Here is a 19,203-nt window from a genome sequence, read left to right on the forward strand (position 1 = left end):
CATTTTCTGGCAATTAGAGCTGTTCAAGAAGGAGGAGCCACCATCTAAGGCAGTGAGTTTCCCCTGTCAACGAAAATAATCCATAACCAATCTATAAATGAAAATTTGGGAGAGTTTATTCTGAGCTAAAATCTGAGGACCATGGCCCGGGGCCTTTATTCCTGAAGGAAGAAAGGGCACTGAAGAAGTGGGGTGCACAGAGTGGTTATATACCCCCAAACAGGATGTTTCACATAAGATTGAAATGTCCCTTTTACAATAGTCGCGAGACTGCTCTGTCGGCACGGCAATTGGTGGAAACTGCAGGTAGGTCTGCTGTCTCGGTGAATACAGCAGGGTGGCAGGTCTGTTGTCTCGAGCTAGGTGGTCACAGGTGGGCTGGGTGGTCAAAGGTGAGCACGGCAATCAGTTCCTAGCCTAAGGAAAGATGCTTATCCTTAAGGAAATGCCAATGTGGGGGGAAGTTGCACCTTTATCTTAAGGCCATTTGTTTCTTGCCACAGTAAATGTTTAAAGCAGATATGCAATGCATGCTTGATGACCATGTCAGGCCCTTTTGGAAAAACAAAGTCAGGCCGAATTAGGTTTACACCAAATGTCTTCCTCATATACTCCGATATATCCTATTGCTTGCCATTTCTATTTGTCACCCTGTTCTGGGAGTGTTCAAGCAAGGGCTGAGGACCACCTGTCAGGGACATGGTCAGCTCATACCTATTCTGCTTCAGGGCCCAAGCCATGTGCCAGAGCCTCCAGGTCGTCCCCAGACACCCCCGCCAGAAACCTGCATCCCCTGCACGTCGCTGGAGGGCTTCGTCTGCATCTCCCTTTGGATTTTGACCTGAAGACATTCTGCCTTTATATTTTGGTTCTTGGAACACAGGATAACTTGCCCTGTACTAAGCTGTAGGCTTCTGAAACCTAGAGAGTAGGAACGGTGTGTGTGCGCACATGCACACACACATGCATAATATTCGTGTCTCCATCGTGCCTGCACTTAGCAAGCGCTGCATGAAGTGTCGTGGGCGGGGTGGTATTAGAGAAGACTGGACCAGATGGATGGCTCCTAAAGCTGGTCCTCAGATGGACCAACTGGCTGCATGAGAATCACCCACATGTTTCCAGAAATTCCGCTCCCTGGGCTCCTCCCCCCGAGGTTCTGATACAGCAGGCGGGGTGGCACCCAGGAGTCTATCATTTACAAAGTCCGCACTGACTCTCAGCCGTAGCTGGCTGTAGGAACCACTGGGCTAGGTTCCCTCCAAGGGCACTTCCTCTAGGCCAAGTTCTGTGCCTGCGCCCACACAAGCATCTTCAACTTTCATCTTTCAACTGTTTCCAGGCTTCACGTCCTTGGCTTGTGCTCTGGCCAAACTGGTCTATTTGCTGTCCCCTGAACATGCCTGGTGGTTTCCTGTCTCTGACCTTTTCCTAAAGTCACGCCTCTGTTATTACAACCTTCTGCTCTTCCTCACCTACAAAAAGCATTTCCATCCTTTAAGACCCAACTGGAAGTCTGCCTCCTTCGTTCCTGTTCCTGTGCATCCCAGCCTGTTTCTCACTTTTTCCTTTCGAGGGCCTGCGTCTTCTCCTAGACTTTGCGTCAATCAGCTGCATTGCCTTCCCGAGCTGGGTTAGTCGGGTGTTCTTAGCTGAATTTCTCTCTCCCTCTCATCTCCTGCCCTGTTCAGTGCTCACTGAGTGCTGTGGGTGAGGCTCAACACGAGGAAAAGAAGGCTGCTTCCCCTCCCAGGGCGTCAGAGCCATCTGCGATTTGGGGCCCAGTGTCCCTGACAGGTGAGCACGGAGTGGACCGGGCCCCCTGAGGACACTCTGCAGCTCCGGCTGGAGCACGGGCTGGCATCCAGGGACCCCAACATAGTGGCTGTCTGACCCAGTTCCCGGGGGCACTTCCTTCTCACCCAGCAAGACCATCTTCAGACTCTTGGGCCTTTGCACCCATGGGGTAGTTGTGACGGTGGTGGCCGTTGTCGTGGTCGTGGCAGTGACAGTGACGGGGTGTGTTAATTTCCTTACAGTGAACTCCGAAGGCCCGGTGAATACAGTGTCTTCCATGACGGCTCAATTAGGGGAGCAGTAGGACTGTGGTTCAGCTTTCAGGCCAGCTTCCTAATTGAAAACACATTTTCTCCTGCAAAGCTGCAGCTGGTTTGCTTCTGCTCATGCAGAAAAGGATATAACCTTGCATAACATAGGAAATGAACGGTTGAGAGAGAAGCCAAATTCAATTTCAGTCAGATATGTTGAGGCTAAGCCCATGATCTATGGAAGCAGGGGAGCGAGCCGTGTGCATGTGGAAAGGGACCCACTCAGCAGTCTATTAATCACGGCCGCCCGCCCGGCGCTGCCGCCACCGCCACCGCCATGTGCCACCGCGCCCGCGCCGCGCCTCCGCCGGGGGCTGGACAGCAGCCAAGCTCTCCAGAAGTTAACCTCTTAAAGACCCAGAGCTGCTTTCTGTTGAATAAATGTAATTTTGTGGTCAGAAATAAATGCTTGTGATGTAGCAGGAGCTTGGAAAACAACAGCGAGCCAAAGCGATTACAAATTGCTCCGTGTTGTGGAAGTCAACAGCATGCTTCAAAATTCTGAACGTACGGCAAATTGATTTCGGCCCAGAGCTCTGCAGCTATTCAATAAAAGTCCTATTAAGCCATTGCATGTAATGAACAATCCAGAGCAAATCTAATATTTTCGGTAGATAATTATTTTTAACATCCTCTTGGTAACCAGCGGTAGAGTCCTTGGATGTTTACAGGCGGCCTCGCGTGTGCTGGCCCCTCCTCCGCTTTCACATGCCTCTGCCGGAGGACCCACCTCAGGCACCCCTGAACCCGGGCTCCCTGAGGGTTCAGCAGCACACCCTGCTCCTGAGGAGGGGCACCGGGGTTCTGGTCTCTCAGTGCCTGGCACACAGTGGGTACCTGGGGAATGTTTGTTGAGTTGGATGGGGAAGAGGGAGCTCAGAGAGCTCTAGAATAAATTAGCACCATGATGTCTTGGCAGAGTCGACTCAGAACGTGAGGCTCTAGAGACCAGAGGGTCACAGGTAAGAAATTCAAGGTCCTGCGTGATGAAGGCACTCGTGCCAATGCCCAGAGGGAGCCCCACAAGTTGCCCATTGCCTTCTGCTCCTTGACAGCTCGGGAAACAGGTTCTGTGTCAGAGCACCCACCCCAATGGAGCCACCAGGTGACCTTGTTGCCAGCTGAGTAGGGGTCACCTCGGCAGGGGCCCCCATGCCATCTTCAGCTGCTCCACTCTGTTCATGGCTGGGCTGTGGCCCTGGTCACACTGAATTATGTCACACTCTTTATGTCAGTGTCCCCTTCCAGACCATAGGCTTCTGAGAACAGGGTCTACTCGTTCATTGTTTCATGCGGTGAGTATTTACTGAACATCTGCTGTGTGCCGGACTAGACCTGAGCTAGACTCTGGTATGTGGCGGTGAGCCAGTAACACTCCACTGCTTTCTTGGAGCTTAACAGTTGAGCAGGATCTGTACCCTGACACGGCACAGTGCTTGGCACCTAGTAGGCCCTCAGTAAATGATGGATGGAGGGATGGATGGAGGGAGGGATGGAGGGAGGGATGGATGGAGGGAGGGATGGATGGATGGAGGGATGGATGGATGGAGGGAGGGAGGGATGGATGGAGGGATGGATGGAGGGAGGGAGGGATGGATGGAGGGAGGGATGGACGGAGGGAGGGATGGATGGGTGGATGGAGGGAGGGATGGATGGGTGGATGGATGGAGGGATGGATGGATGGAGGGATGGATGGATGGATGGATGGATGGAGAATTAACACTTGATAAAAATGCTTGATGCAGACGCTTTCTTCTGTCCTCTTACACTCCCAGCCCCATTCGGGGAATCATGTGATGTCAGGAGGCAGTTGTGATATGAAGATAAGCACACTGGACCTAAGAGTTATAAGGCCTAGGTTTGAGGCCTGACTTGCCACTGGCCTTCACTTTCACCGAGTCCGCTGACCTCCCAGTGCCTCTGTTTCTTCCTGTGATAAATGGGAGGGGTTGGTGGCAATAGATTTGAGTGAGGATTAGAAGTAGCATTTGTCTGTAAGAATAGACTGGTTCTAATAGGGTTTTTTCCTGGACTAAAATTATCCAACTTGTAATATTCAGTCATATAGTATTTATTTGAATACTGTGGAATTTAAATTATTAGGGTATTTTCTGCAGATCTCTCTTCCCTTGGAAAAACTCAGTCTGGATGTTAATTAGGTTTTAGTAACCTTCCATCAATTTAATGCAGCAATTCCTTCAATGAAACCGACACCAAGGCCCAGATGGTCAAAAGGAGGACCATGACCGTGTCTGTGTCTCCGGGGCGGGAGCACGGGGACTGTTTGATAATAGCCGAGAGCCCAGAGAAGTTTTCGTGCTTGAATATGGAGTGTTCCACCTTTCCCGAGTCTATTCCAGTCTGTGCCACTGCTCTCTTTGCTAATAATTATTTGCACCACATTTTATGTCTACAAGTCATCATTTCCGTGATCTCCCACAGCCTTCCCCACTGTCCTGTGCCGGGGACATTATTGGCAACCAGCGTGACCAGGTGGGAGGGTAGTAGTGAGTCTGAGGAGCAGCGTGGGTGCCTGGAGGTGAGGTCGCTGGCCCCGGCTCCAGGCTTGGCTCCCTCCAGCCCCGTTGTGCTCAGCCAACAGCCGCGCTGTTGTATCTACATACTCACCACCTCCAGCAAGTGTCCCAGACTGAAGGAGCCCACCCCCAGGGACTTTCAGTCACATGCCTGTTAGCCACCTGCACAGACACGCCTCACAACAGCGCTCGAGATGGGAGAGGGACTGAGCAGGTCACGGGTTGGAACCCAGATGTTTGGGCTCAGTTGAATACTCATTCCACTCACCTCCGTGGAGGGTGGGGCGTGACCACAAGGACCCAGAGTGCAGGACTCGGGGTGAGAGTCGAGTGGGGCCCCCTTGGAGCAGAACAGTAGCAATTAGATCCTACCATGTGTGTTTAAAAAGAAAAAAAGAAGAAGAAGACAATGTGTGTGTTCAGATGCTTGTAAATGTGTATTTTTGGAAAGACGCACAAGAGAGTCTTTGCCTCTTAGGCCGGGCAGCTGGGTGACAGGTGGACACGGAAGGGAAGAAAAGCCACCTTTCACTGTATACTTCTATGTTTTGGGGGGGTTTTGTTCTCTTTTCTTTTTACAGTTAAATGGTTTTCAGTATATTCACAAAGTTGGATAACTGTCCCCACTCTGTGGTTCCAGAACACTTCCATCATCTTGAAAAGAAACCCCATACCCATTGGAGCTACTGCCCGCTCACCCGCCTCCAGCCCCGGCAGCCGTTCTACTTTCTGTCTATAGAGTTGACCATTCTTAGCGTTTCAGATAAATGGAATCACACAATATGTGGCCCTTTGTGACTGGCTGCTTTCACTTAGCGTAATATTTTCAAGATTCATCTGTGTTCTAGCTTGTGTCAGTGCTTCCTTCCTTTTTATGGCTGAATAATATTCCATGAATGAATATGAACATGCCACATTTTATATATCCATGATCAGTTGATAGGCATTTGGGTTTTTCCCACCTTTTGGCTATTATGAATAATGCTGCTATGAATATACAGTTTTTGCATAGATGTGCATCTTCATTTGTCTTGGGTATGTACCTAGGAGTGGACTTGCTGAGTAATATGGTAACTCTGTATTTAACATTTTGAGGAATTGCCAAACTATTTTCCAAAGTGCATCATTTTACATTCCCACCAGCGATGTATGAGGGTTCCAGTTTCTCGCCATCCTCTCTTAACACTTAACATTACCTGTCTTTGTGATTATGGACATCCTAAGGGGTGTGAAATGGTATCCCGTTGGGGTTTGATTTGCATTTCCCTGATGACTATTGATATTGAGTGTCTTTTCATGTGCTTATTGGCCATTTGTATATCTTCTTTGGAAAAATGTGTATTCAGATCCTATGTCTGTTTTTTAATTCAGTTATTTGTCTTTTTATTGTTGAGTTGTAAGAGGTCTTTATGTATTCTGGATGCTAATCCCTTATCAGATACATAATTTACAAAAGTGTTCTTCCGTTCTGTGGGTCTTCTTTGTTTTCTTCATAGTGTCCTTCGAAGCACGAAAGTTTCAAATTTGATGAAGTTCAATTTGTCTTTTCTTATTTTGTTGTTTGTGCTTTTGGTGTCATAGCGAAGGTGGCAAAGATTTACACCTGTGTTTCCTTTCAAGAGTTTTGCAGTTTTAGCTCTTACATTGGGGCCTTTAGTTCATTTTGAGGTAATTTCTGTAGACACTGTGAGGTAGGGGCCCACTGTGTCCTTTTGCACGTGGATAACCGATTGTCCCAGTGTTGTCTGTTGAAAGACTGTCTTTCCCCAGTGAATTGCCTTTTCACCCTTGTTGAAAATCAGTTCACCATACGTGAGGGCTTATTTCTGGACTCTCGTTCTATTCCATTGATCTGGGGTCTATCTTTGTGGCAGTGCCACCCAGTCTTGGTTAATGTAGCTTTGTAGTAACTTTTGAAATTGGTGAGTTCTCCAACTTTTTCAAGATTGTTTTGGCTATTTTGGGCCCCTTGCATTTCCATGTGAATCTTAGGATCAACTTGTCGATTTCTGCAGTGAAGCCAGCTGGGATTTTGATGGGCACTGCGTTGACTCTGTACACCAATTTGGGACTTTTGCCATCTTAACAATATGAGGTCTTCCAATCCATGAACGTTTCTTAATTTCACCTTCAGATTGTTTTTGGCTAGTGTATAGAAAGACTGTATAGTCTTGTGTATAGAAAGTTGACTTTTGTGTATTGATCTTGTATTGTGCAACACTGTTTATGTTTTTATACCTTTAAAATTTTTTCGCTGTCTATACATATATTATCTGTTCACAAGAATAGTGTTTCGAAAACCTCAGGTAGGCATTCATCCTTTGGGAAGCCTCCCCAGGCCCTGTTGTGATTTACCTGTTGGGGGGTATGGAGACGTCACCACCCATCCTGAGCCCTCTGGGAGAAGCAGGAGGCTCCGGCTCCAGAGGATAGGATGGCACACCACCTGGCACATTGCAGCCACTCCTTAAGTGATTTTATTGTCCAGGTGAAGGAACGAACGAACCAGTAGGTGAGACAGGCAGCCGGCATGTTCCCCCTCTGATGTCTGTGGAGGTTTTCTCGCTGTTAGGCTCTGATCTGCCTTCCTGCAGCTTCTACCTGTTGGTTCTGGGTCTGTGCTCTGCGGCGAGAGAAGGTAGCTGATCCTGCTTCCCCATCACAGCCCTTCGGATGGATGTTGACAGCTGGAATGTCCGATGGACATGACAGGGCTTTGTCAACCATAAAGGAAGACAGAAATGCGTGTTGCTGTTTTATCGTCTTTGCTGTTCTCATACTGTCCTCTGCCACAAAGCTCTTCTCTGTCGCCTCACATCCCTCTCGTCCTTCATGGCACCGTCTTCTGGACTTCCCCAGTTTTCTTCTCTTAGAAACTTGGGGGAGAGTTAAGGAAGACTTGCATCAATTTATGTAAGATGCGATTTTGTGTCACTACCCAGGTCTACACTGCGTCACCTTCATAACTGAAGCTGCCCTAGGGGATTTGCCCACGCTGCTTGGAGCAGCGTAGGGAATTCCAGTAAATCCTGTTCTGTTTTCTGCAATGGGGGAAGCATCATGGACGTGATGCTTCCTCACTGAACTCCGTCTGTGTGTTGGAAGTCATGATGGAACGTGACCTTAAAAACAAAGCCAGCGGTGGCAGCTGGGCTCACACACACGTTTCCACTCTCTTCTCTCCACATCACTCCAGTGGTGGCCAGTGTTCCTGGAGGGGCTCCCTCCGCCTGGGACCCTCTCTTGTCCCCCCGTAGAACTCTTGCAGCAGTGGCGGGCCTGGGGCTTGGCCCAGCCTGAACGACGTGCACTTAGAGGAGAATTGCCGGGCTCAGTGCTCTGTGGCCTTCCTTCCGAACACACGTCTGCTCCTTTTACGTGGCCGCATTCAGGTCCAGTTAGGGCTCCGAAGCGGTGGCTGTGTTCCGTCCGTTTTGAACAAGACCTTGGCGATTCTGTGTTGACTTCTGGTATTCCACCTGGCTCTTCAAATCATGTTTTGCCCTTGAAAGACTTCTGCAGTCAGATCTAGAACAAGACAGAACTCTTCTCTCCTCTCCCTGCAGCTCTTGCTGATCTTTCTTGGCCTGTAGTCCAGCAGAGCCATCGATTCGAAAATTCTATTAAAGGTCTGTTTGTTTCTAAATCATTAGCTTGTGAATTCCCAGGGCATAGGCTAGTGGCTTGTTTCTGAGTGTGCTGTTGCCACCGTGATGTCTTTAATGTTGTCTAAGTGTCCCTGGCCCCCAGGACTTTATTTTGGCTTTCTGCTTGGTTTGGTAGCAGAGGGGACAGCCTGTGGTGTGGTGGAAAGAGAATGCTGGCTTTGGATTTATTGGGGAAGGTTACTGATGTTTACTCGGTTTCTGTACACTCCAGACTGTGCCAGATGCTTGATGTGGGAGGTGCTCACATTTCATTTTCATGACAACTCAGCAAGGAGGGAGTTACTCACTAAACAGATGAAGAGACCAAGGCTTGAATAGTTTAAGTAACCTGCCTCCAGATCATCTAGAAAGTGTGTGCCAGGGCTGGATTCAAAGCCAAGTATGTGTTTCTTCAAAGCACACATTCTTTCCAGCAACCAGACGGCCCCGGGCCCCACGCCCAGCCCCAGTGCGCTGTGCCGGGGTGTCACTGTATCCTTGGCGGGCTTCCTTAGGGGCCTGGTTCTGAGAGACTTGGTCAATTTCTGCATCTGACAAGTGGCGCTGCCCGTGTGGCGGCGCCCTCACCATCCACCAAGTCCTGCCGTGGCTTCAGTCTTCACGGCACCTGAGACTTATTCTCTCCACTGTGCACACGAAGAAGCTAAGGCACAGAGAGGTTGGTTCAGTGGCTCGGTAGTGTACCTGTGTTATGAGCTGGGCTCGGCCCTCCTCCGATGCTGTATCCAGGCTCGTGGCCCTGTGTGGCGCTGTCCTGCCTACCGCCTGTGCGTGGCAAGGCCCTGGCAACACCCTGGAAGGATGAGCCTTTTCCCCCTCAAAGCACACAGCACTAGGCAAGCATCCAGACCGGTCTTTCTGTTTCATAGTTTTTTGGTGACACCCAGGCCCTTGTAAAAAGTCCATGCTGTTGTCTGTGTCTGTGCCTCACAGCTGGTGTGACAAGGCACCCTGTGTGTGGCCCATGGGGTGGACCAGCTGGGCAGCACCCAGGCGCCTGCAGCAGCCCAATCAGTGTACCCCAGGGTGCAATTGAGCAGCATTCTTTTCATTGTGAGTGTGCAGTGGTGTGACATACAGACTGAGGCCACCTGAGAGGAATTTGGGGGTCAACAGTGTACAAGCAGAGCATTCAGGGTAATAATAACAGCCACAGAGTATTACACGCTTACCAAGTGCCAGGCCCAGTTGTAGGCACTTTGCACACATTCCTTTTTAATACTTACAGAAATTAATGAAGAGGCCTTACTTTCTCCGTTTCGGAGATGACGTCACCTGGCCAGTTCCTCTCCAGCCCCAGAGCCCTCCCACTCTCCTTCCTCCACTGACGCCCCCTCACCAGGGTTCTCTTGTCGGACAAGGACAGCGTGGTCTTCCCTGAATTAGGTCAGAGCACGGCTCTCCTGCCTCCTCAGTTTTTAGACTAGACTGAACTGTGGTGCAGATTAAAAGCTTTCTTAAAGCTCTCGATTGTAGGAACCTGCCTTCTCCACTCCGATCTTCCGAAGTAACCAATGCGCAGAATTCAAGAAGGACTTGCAGGACCCCATGGCTGGTGCAGCCGTCTCTGCCTGGAAGACACTCTCACTCACTCACAGACACTCCTGGGCAGCCACCTGTGTTAAGACCCAGGTGCTGGGGGTAAAGAGAGGAGGGGCCGCTGCCCCCGGCCAGACCACAGGGTGATGGAGAGGAAGCTCCTCGCGTGAGTCATCGTCGCCTGGTGTGGGAAGTGGGTACAGAGGGATTTGCAGAGAGCTCAGGTGGCACAGGACTGAGTGAGCAGCTGTGCCTGGGGAACTCGGGGGCAGACACCACGAAGGAGGCGTCACCTAGACCAACTCGTGAAGGGAGAACTGGATTTCCCCCGGGTCCCTGGACAAAGAGCATTCCAGGCAGAGGACCGAGTGTGTAAAGGCCCGGAGACGTGAAGGGGCATGGCAAGATGGCCATATAGTTCTCTCTGGGCTCTGGGCCGGTGAACCAGGGCCAGTGTGGAGGACAAATCACGCTCTGTGGCAAGAAGAGGCTACAGCTAGGGAGACCCACTGGATACTGGTCTGTGGTGTCCCAACTGGAGGTCAGGGGGGCTTCAGTTAGGGCTGAAGCATCAAAGGTGGGAAAGAGATCATGTTCTGAAGTGCATTTCTGAGGCCAAACAAGCAGGAGTTCTTGACTGTCCGGTGTCAAGGCTGGAGGGGAAGGGAGATTTACACATCTGTAAATGTTACACTCTTTGGTCCTTTTTTCAATTCTACGCAGGCCTCTTCCAGTTAAAATTCAGGCTTGTGCTTGTTCTCCCACATTTCCTTCCTCTGCAAATCTAGAGACTCCTATAGAAAATTGGAATAACAACCCCCAAAGCCTCAAGCCCATTAATGTCTGAGTTTTAGGCGGGTGAGGGATTTTCTGCAGAGGGTGTCACTTTCAGACATAAGCATACCCCTAAAAAGCTGTAGCGCCCCACTGTAGATGCTGTTTAAGAGACAATCTTAGGGGCCAGCTTGGTGGTGCAACGGTTAACTGCACACGTTCCACTTCGGCGGCCCAGGATTCACCAGTTCGGATCCCGGGTGCGGACATGGCACGCTTGGCAAGCCATGCTGTGGCAGGCGTCCCACATATAAAGTAGAGGAAGATGGGCAGGGATGTGAGCTCAGGGCCAGTCTTCCTCAGCAAAAACAGGAGGATTGGCGGCAGATGTTAGCTCAGGGCTAATCTTCCTGAAAAAAAAAAAAAGCCAATCTTAAAGGTTAATTCTTTTCCAACTGGCCATCTCTTTTGTACAATAGCTAATGCTGTGAGTGTGTGAATTCTCCTCTAACCAACCCTCCGAAATTTTGACACTTAATTTGGATGATATTTGCATGATGTTTCTCCTTCTAAATACATCATGGGTCAGTAATTATCACCAGCACTGAACACTAGCTTGTGACTAGCTCCACACTGCTGTCGCCTCTTCCGTCTCATTTGATTCTCCCAGGGCTCCCACATGGCAGGCCTTCTCGTCATTCCCTTTTCCTAGACGTAGAAAATCAAATTCAGAGAGGCAGAGTGTGCGTAGCTGGGTCACTATTCCAAAATGCGTGATGGAGGCGTGTCTTAAACCCAGTCTTCTGGTTTCAAACCCTGCGCCCTTTCTACTTTATCATACCGTCTTCCCCTCGCCCTGCCCCTGGCAAAAGTAAACAGTCAAGCTTCAAGACAAACTTCCTTTGGCCCTCACAATGTTGGTTGGTTGGTCCCTGTTTTTACTCTGTGCTGTCTTAGAGATCTGACCACCTCTTACGACTTGTCCTAGCTTAACTAGATCATGCAGCAGTAACCACAACCCCAAACCTCAGTAGCCTCTGGCACCAAAAGATTACTTCTCCATCACATTACACATTGGCTGACTTGACTGTCAGGCTCTGGCACCACGTGTTGTCTTCATTCGAAGATCCCAGTGGAAAAAGCAGCTCCTGTCAGGCCATGCTCTTCTCACCACAGAGAGAGAGCACCGCAGCCAAACCCCATGAAGTGGCCCTTAAATCTTCAGCTCAGATGTGGCATTTGGCACTGTCACTTACATTCCATTGGCCAAAGCAATTCACATGGCCAAGCGTGACACAAGTGGGGCAGGGAGGCACCCACATGGAAGGTGCTGTTACACCACAAGCCACGTGGCCATGGGCAGAGACGGGCAATGCCTCTTCCAGGGAGCATGGACAGCGATTGGGAGCAATAACTCGATGCACCACGTGACTCCCAAACCCTGCAGCGCAACCCTGCAGGCACCCAGATGGCGGGGCACCTTCTCACCCGTTCCAAATCTCAGGGGTCTCGCAGATGATTTCCATGAACTTGATCTCCAAACCTGGACTCTGAGTTCTTATACTACTGTAAGCAAATATTGATTGACTGAGATTTAGAATAAAATACCTTTCTATAGACCTTTATCTTTAAATGTAATTATTACAGAAGAACGAATTCAGCATTATAAAAGTGATGCTGCTGAAAGGATACCCATTGGGTCCAGGAAACTTGGCAGGAAGGCCGTGGGCATCTTGCTAGAGAGGCTCACAGCTCACTGCAGGAGAGAGCACGCTCCGCTCCCATGTGTGCAGCCGGAAAAGATGCTTCCAGTGCGCAGGCTCCGGCCAAGTAGTTGTCGTCATTATCAACACATGAAGCAAATGCTTCAAACAAAGAGCTCTTTACATATTAAGCCTTTTCATAAAGATTTAAAACTGGATACTTAAGCATTTGCTCACTTCTGCGGATCAGTTGACCAGTTTTGGTAGATTTTCATTCACGCAATAAACACGTAGTGAACACCTACTGTGTGCAACGTTGGCAGGAAAAGCGGTTGCCACAGAAGCATAGTGTGGCTTTCAAGGAATTCAGGATCTCCTGAGGGAGTCTTTCTGCGGTCCTGGCGTTTTGGGCCAGTCCCATATGGGGATGGGAGTGGCCGCCCGCCCCGGGAGATGGGTCAGCTGAGCCTCGAGGATCAGAGGAACATTCCAAGAGGCGCCTTCCAGGCTGCGTGGAAATTGCTCGTGTATTCAGGGAACAGGGAGTAGCCGGGTGTGTCTGGAGCGTGAGGCGTGGCCGGAGGTGAGGCTGATTCCTGGAGCAGAACAGGTTTTCCCTGGGGCCAGGGCCGGAGTACAATCAGAGCTTTTCTCCTGATCTGCCCCAGTGCCACCATCACTGGAACCTCTGTCCTTGCCCTTCCGCAGAGGCTTTTAAGGGTGGGGACGGCAGGCGGAATCTCTACCTAAGGCCATCTTGCACGTAAATAGCCAGAACATCTAACCTGGGATCCTACTTTGAACCATCCTGCCCTGAGACCCATCTCTTCCCCTCGTGTGAGGGCCGCTGCGCCCAGCCTGGCTGCCATCTCAGAGGCCCGCAGAGCACCTTCGCAGACAGGCGTGGAGAGTGAAGGGCATGAGAATGAGGGGACACTGTCTTTCCTCCCTCATTCACAGAATGGTAGGGGGGACAGACAGGACCCTGCTTCCCGGGCTGTAGCTGCTTTGACACCTGGAGGAAAGCTCTAGCACATGAGAGTCACTGTCAGGTAACCCTCCCTGTGCCAGACGCTGAACGCTTTACCCGCGTGAGGTCATCTAACCGCCCTCCAAGCTCAGAGCCCTGCCAGCCAGAGGGCACCCTGCCCGTGCAGGCCGGGGGCAGTGGAGCCTGCCTGGGTCCTGAAGCATGAATAGGTCTTCAGTGGGCAGCAGTGCCACGAAGAGTGGTCAAGAAAGTGACCACATGGCGATAGAAAGTCCCAGGCAGCAGGGACAGCCCATCGCAGAAAAGATGGAGCTGCAGAGCGTAGACCAAAACTCAGGCTCCGAGGCCTGGTCTCGGATGAGGCCGGTGGCCATAGTATGGGGAGTCAAAAGAGTGGACGAGCATGGAAAGTGTCAGAATTTCCAGAATCAACAAGTCCTTCCAGGTTTGGAAATCTGTTTATAAGGGGGCTGGGGAGACGTCACCAAGTGGAAGCTCAGCCACACGTGGAGGACTCGTCATCTCTCTTAAGAAACCTCGTAGTCCAGTTGCTTAATGAATTAATTAAACTCATTGGCCTGACCCTGTTCTCTCAGGCCTGGGTTTTAATTCTCTTGCACTTGTGGAAAAGAGGCCAGGAAGAGGGCTCAGAATCACAGCCCTGTATCTGCTGGAGCTGCTGTAACAGCGCCGCACGCTGAGCGGCCCAACAACAGGCGTTTGATCCTCAGCGTCCTGGAGACCGGGAGTCCCAGCTCGAGGTGCGAGCAGAGCGGGTTCTTTCTCACGGCTCCGAGGGAGAATCCGTCCCAGGCCGCTCTCCCCAGCTTCTGGGAGTTGGTTGGCAGTCTTTGGTGCTCCATGGCTCATAGACACGTCACCCTAATCTCTGCCTTCGTGATCGTATGGCTATCTCCCCGTGTGCATGACTGTCTCTGGGTCCAAATTTCCCCTTTTTATATGGACACAGTCTTACTGGGCTAGGGCCCACCGTAGTGATCTCATTTTAACTTGATCATGTGCAAAGACCCTATTTCCAAATTAGGTCACATTCACAGGTATTGGGGATTAGGACTTCGACATCTTCGGGGAACACAGTTCAACCCATGACAGTCCCTGAGTGTGCTGTGTAGCTTACCAGCCCCACCCCTCATCCGCATCAACAACCCAGACAGGATGAGAGAGCACAGCGTTTCAGGATCCTTCCAGGTCCCGTCCTTTGCCCACCTCAGAGGCAGCCACCCTGTACACTCAGTCAACAAGGGACCCTCCCCAGGCAGATCCTGAGCCGGGTGGAGAAGCCTCTGAGGGTCCAGAGGTTCAGAGAGCAGCCCTGGCATCTGTCCTCCTCTCTGGGCAGAGACCCTGCTCCCACAGGCACGCTGCTCTCAGGAGGTGACAGAAAGACCCAGAACGCAACGGGTGTTCCAGACATGAGGGGAGGCCACTCCAATGCCATTTTTACTCAAAACGTCTATATATGTGGTGGCTTGGTACTGTTGAAATAGTACTATTAAGACGTTTTCCAAGTTTTGTAAGAAATGAAAAAGATTTATGATATGTGAGTGAAAGAAAGCACAATACAAAATTGTACATATGGTTTGCTTTCAAATACACCATGTTTTTAACAGCTTGATTGAAGTATAATTCACATACCATATAATTCACCCATTTAAAGTCTACAGTTCGTTGACTTTTACTATATTTACAAAGTTGTGCAACCATCACCACAGTCAGTTATAGAACATCTCATCACCCCAAAAAGAAAGCCTGCACCCCTTGGTCATCGTCCTCCAAACCTCTGTCCTCCCCCCGCAGCCCTGGACAGCCTCCGGTCAGCTCTCTGGCTCTAGTTCGCTTTATGCCTGTATTTCATTCAACTAGATATCTTTCTTATCTCAGAAAAAATGACCGGAAATACAGGCCAGACAAAGATGACTTCCACCAGTGAATGGCAGAGTTAGGATTTTCATTTTCTCCTCTATATTTTTGATATTTTTCTAATTATACAATGAGCATGAATTGCTAATAATCAGAGGGGGGAAACATTTTCTTTAAAAATAAAGAGAGAACTGTCTTGCTCTATTTAAGTAGTCCTTGTGGGTTATTCTGAAAACATCCCCAACACCTAAATCACAGCTGTATTTTATGGGGGCAAGAAATGTGAGTTCCAGACAGCTGACTTCTGATAGGAACTTCGGAGCACAGTTGTTAGAAGTTGGAGATGCTTGTGTGGCCCTTGTGTGCTCTGCCCAGGATTCCCAAGACCTGGCCCCGCCAGCCCTGTGTCCCCCTCCCCGGGGCCTTCCTGTCCTCAGTCAGGTGACTGCTCTCAGCCCTTCACAGATGGTGGGATGGCTCAGGTGAGAGGCCCTGTAATTAAACCACATCCTTTCGCCTCTTTAATAACATTGGAGACGGAGAGTATAATTCCATGCGGGGACAGAAGGAATATATAATTTAGTGTCCTTTTCCGGAGTCAATATGAACTTCGCGCATGTAGCATCTTGCACACTTCGGGTGTAAAAAGTGATCTGCTGTCTCAGCAAGTGTGTTGTGTGCTCAGAGTGTGTACTGAGCCCGTCCCGCAGTCAGAGGCTCCTCGGACGCATGTCCCTGTGCCTGGGAGTTTCACACATCACTGTCTCCGATGAGTGGACTTTACACTGGAGGGAAGCTAGCCCCACCGACTTGGTTCACCAAACAAACTTATCCTGGCTGCCGTCACAGAAACCCGCCCGCCACCTCAGCTAGAAACCTGGGCACCGTCCTTGACCCGCCTTGCTCCCCTGTGCTCCACATCAACTCAGATGGACCCTAATTTCTCTGATTGGCCTCTTCTCCTCCATGCCCACCGCCGCTGCCCCGCACATTTCTTGCCTGGGCGACGGCGGCAACCTCTGAATGGCCACCTCCTTTCTGCCCGCTCCTGCCCTCCTTCCTCCTGACTCATTCCCAGGTGATCAACATCCTCCTCCTCCATGAGCTCTCATGGCTCTTCGTGATCTGACCCACTCAGCTGTCCAGTCTCATCACCCACCGCTCCTCCCCATGTATCCGTGTTCCCGCTCCAGCGGACGCCCCTTATTCCCTGGTGTGTTACAGCCCCATCCATGGGTTCTTAATCCCAATTCCATGGACAGAACACAGGCGGACATGTGAGTGTCCTAAAGTAGAGTGCATGACCGTGTGTGTGTGTGTGTGTGTGTGTGTGTCTGTCTAGGAGGAGAGTCCCTGGCTTTCACAAACTTCTTGAAGAGGATCTATGAGATGCCCCCAGGTTTAAGAACTTTGCTCTGGTGTGGAAATGTGTCCTTCCCCTTCCATGCAGTGTCTCACCTCCCACGCTGGTGAGCTATTCCTGAGGACTCCCCTCAAAGGTCACATGCTTTCGTGCTTCCTGTCCCTTTCCGTGTCCCCATGGCTCTGCTCACCTAGCACCTTCCCAGCTGGGCCTCCGTCACTTGTTGATGGAACGTACCTGTTTCCCCTCCTGGCCCACGAGCTCCTGGGGCCGGGGGCTGCCCCTCTCTGCCCCCGCCTCCAGCCCAGCGTCTGGCACACAGGCAGCTCTTAGAAAATGCTCACAGAAGAAGGAAAGAGACCGGGAAGGGCATGCCGGGCGGCTTCTCTGTGGAAAATGTGGGAAAGCCCCCACTCGATGGGCAGTGGCGCTGAGTGTGGTGAAGGCTTCGGACCCTCGAAGCGCCTCTGCTGCCTCGTGTACCCTCAGAACCGGGCCTGTGGGGACTGTCTCCCCTTCGTGAGGTTGCAGGCTCTTACTCTCTGAGCTTGAAGGCCCGGTTGTCTGGCTCCTCCAGGGAGGAATCAGATTTGCATTTGCCATGGGAACTCGCTAGGTGTGTAACGATTTTTAATGACAAATTCTGAGCCCTGTGTTTTTCTTTCCTTTCCTCCGTCCCCTTTCAGATTGATGCACTGAGTAAAAGAAGCAAAGAAGCCGAGGCAGCCTTCTTGAATGTCTACAAGAGACTGATTGACGTTCCAGGTAAGCGCTGCACCGACAGCCCACCGGTGGGCGTGGCATCTGGGGCGGGCGTGGGCTTCAGGCTCGTCTTGTCTTTCCTAAGGGAGTTGCACCATCAATGACAACTGCCCTGGGGAACCAGGGAGTTCCAGTAGGGGAATTCTCCAAAACCCAGACCTTGGGTGGGTGTGGAAATAAGATGCACATTTGCTACAGTGATCATGGAACCTCCAGTTGGTGCCTTTGTAAACGCAGAAACTCAACTCTGTGGGGCTCCCTTTGGCTTTGGTATAAAATGCTGCCCGATTCACAGAGAAGCAGTGGAACCTGTGTGTGTGCTGTGCGGACGCTGAGGATGTTCACGGTCTGAGCTGACCGATTCCCGCGTTCAGGAGCAGCCCTAATAGGCCCTTGGAATGCCCACTCCCCGCCCAGGTCATGCAGGGCATCAGTGCCCTCTGGCCAAGTCTTTCCCTTAAGAGTTATGGCCAAGGGCAAGTGGTAACCCCAATAGCTACAAGCAAGGATGTGAGTTGCTTCTTCTTTGAAAAGAGCTAGAGTTAAAATTTAGCAATGCTAGCTCAGCATTCGGAGCAATGATGCCTTCCCATTCCTTATCCTCATTTTAGAAAGTGAGACGGAATTTAGAGGGCCTTGAGCCCATTGGTCCCATTGGTCCCCTGTTCCCGGGTGTTCCCCTCACCTAGAATCCGTGGGGAGGTGATGGACGCGATCACATGTCCCAGCTCCTTCTTGGAAAGACTCAGATCAGAAAATTAGGAAAGTCATTTGAACTTTTTCCTCTGCTGACCAAGGAAACCGAATTACTACCACCGCACGCCCTCCCACTGGAGTTGCACGCTTGTCTTTGTCAGTAATCCTCTGCACATCACTGACATTATTAGAACTACTTTCACAAAGCGAAGCACAAGCGGTCTCCTTTATACCTGAGCTTATGTTCTAATTGAGGTCCACCAGAGCCCACTGTGGGCTTTGCTTTTCCCTTCTGGGAGCTGGGGTTAATAGAGGTCACCCCCAAGCAAGGGGCAGCAGAAAGCACCTCGGACAGGGAGCAGAGAGGTCCAGGGCCTTGTAAGGCCTCTTGGTCACATTCCTTTTCCTCTCTGGACCTCAGTCTTCTCATCTGTAAAGTGGAATAGCCTGGGGGAACAGCCTGGGGATGGAGAATGGTTTTCTTTTTTCTAGACTTTCACTGTCAGAGGAGTTTATCCAGCTTATCTTAGTTCCAAATTGTAGCCTTTTGATTCTCTGCAAGAGTTTGTAACCGCCTAGGGCTTCCCTGCGGCCTCAGACCGAGGCTCATGAGGGGGTCCTTCACAGCCAGTGGAGCACTTGATGCCCAGGGTGCACCGTTTCTCAGGCCCTGGCAGCTTGGTGGGCCCAGTGGCATTTTCCTGTGCAGATGCCAGTTTGGTGTTGGTGACGTAGTTGAAAGGCGGCTGTCTTATTTCATCTTTGCCCGAGACCTAGAGAGCCTTTAGCTACTGTTTTCTAAATAACCTGCACTCTCTTTTTGAAAAGCCCAATTCGTACCTGGTTTCCCTTAGTGAAGTGTCTCAACTGGGCAGCCACGTTAACAAGTTGGTGGGTTTCTTTTTCTGCCATAATTTTCCATCGCCATTTCCTGTCGAAAAAGACAAGAGCGTTTTTCTCATCAACGTTCCTTTTTGCCTGAGTAGGCCTTATTCATGTAGATATATCACATTTAAAGAATTTTGATCATAACATGAAAATATATTTATATTCTACTCTTTTCACTTAATATTATACCATAAGCATTTTTCCCATATTGGTAGTGTTCATAATTATCCTTTTTGCCTGGAGAATTAAAGTTTGCATTTGCAATTTATGATAGTGGGAGCAAATAGTGTTTG

The 19,203-nt window shown here is 50.4% G+C and overlaps 1 protein-coding gene across 1 annotated transcript in view; it reads left to right on the forward strand.

Moving 5' to 3' along the window:
* Nucleotides 1–19,203, forward strand: part of CUX1 (cut like homeobox 1) — a 339,593-nt gene that overhangs the window by 172,995 nt on the left and 147,395 nt on the right. The window contains exon 4 of the mRNA XM_046667235.1: nucleotides 17,251–17,329. Coding sequence (XP_046523191.1) covers nucleotides 17,251–17,329 — 79 coding nt within the window. The remainder of the gene's footprint in view (nucleotides 1–17,250; nucleotides 17,330–19,203) is intronic.

The sequence above is a fragment of the Equus quagga genome, chromosome 7, assembly GCF_021613505.1.
Source record: "Equus quagga isolate Etosha38 chromosome 7, UCLA_HA_Equagga_1.0, whole genome shotgun sequence".
NCBI lineage: Eukaryota > Metazoa > Chordata > Mammalia > Perissodactyla > Equidae > Equus > Equus quagga.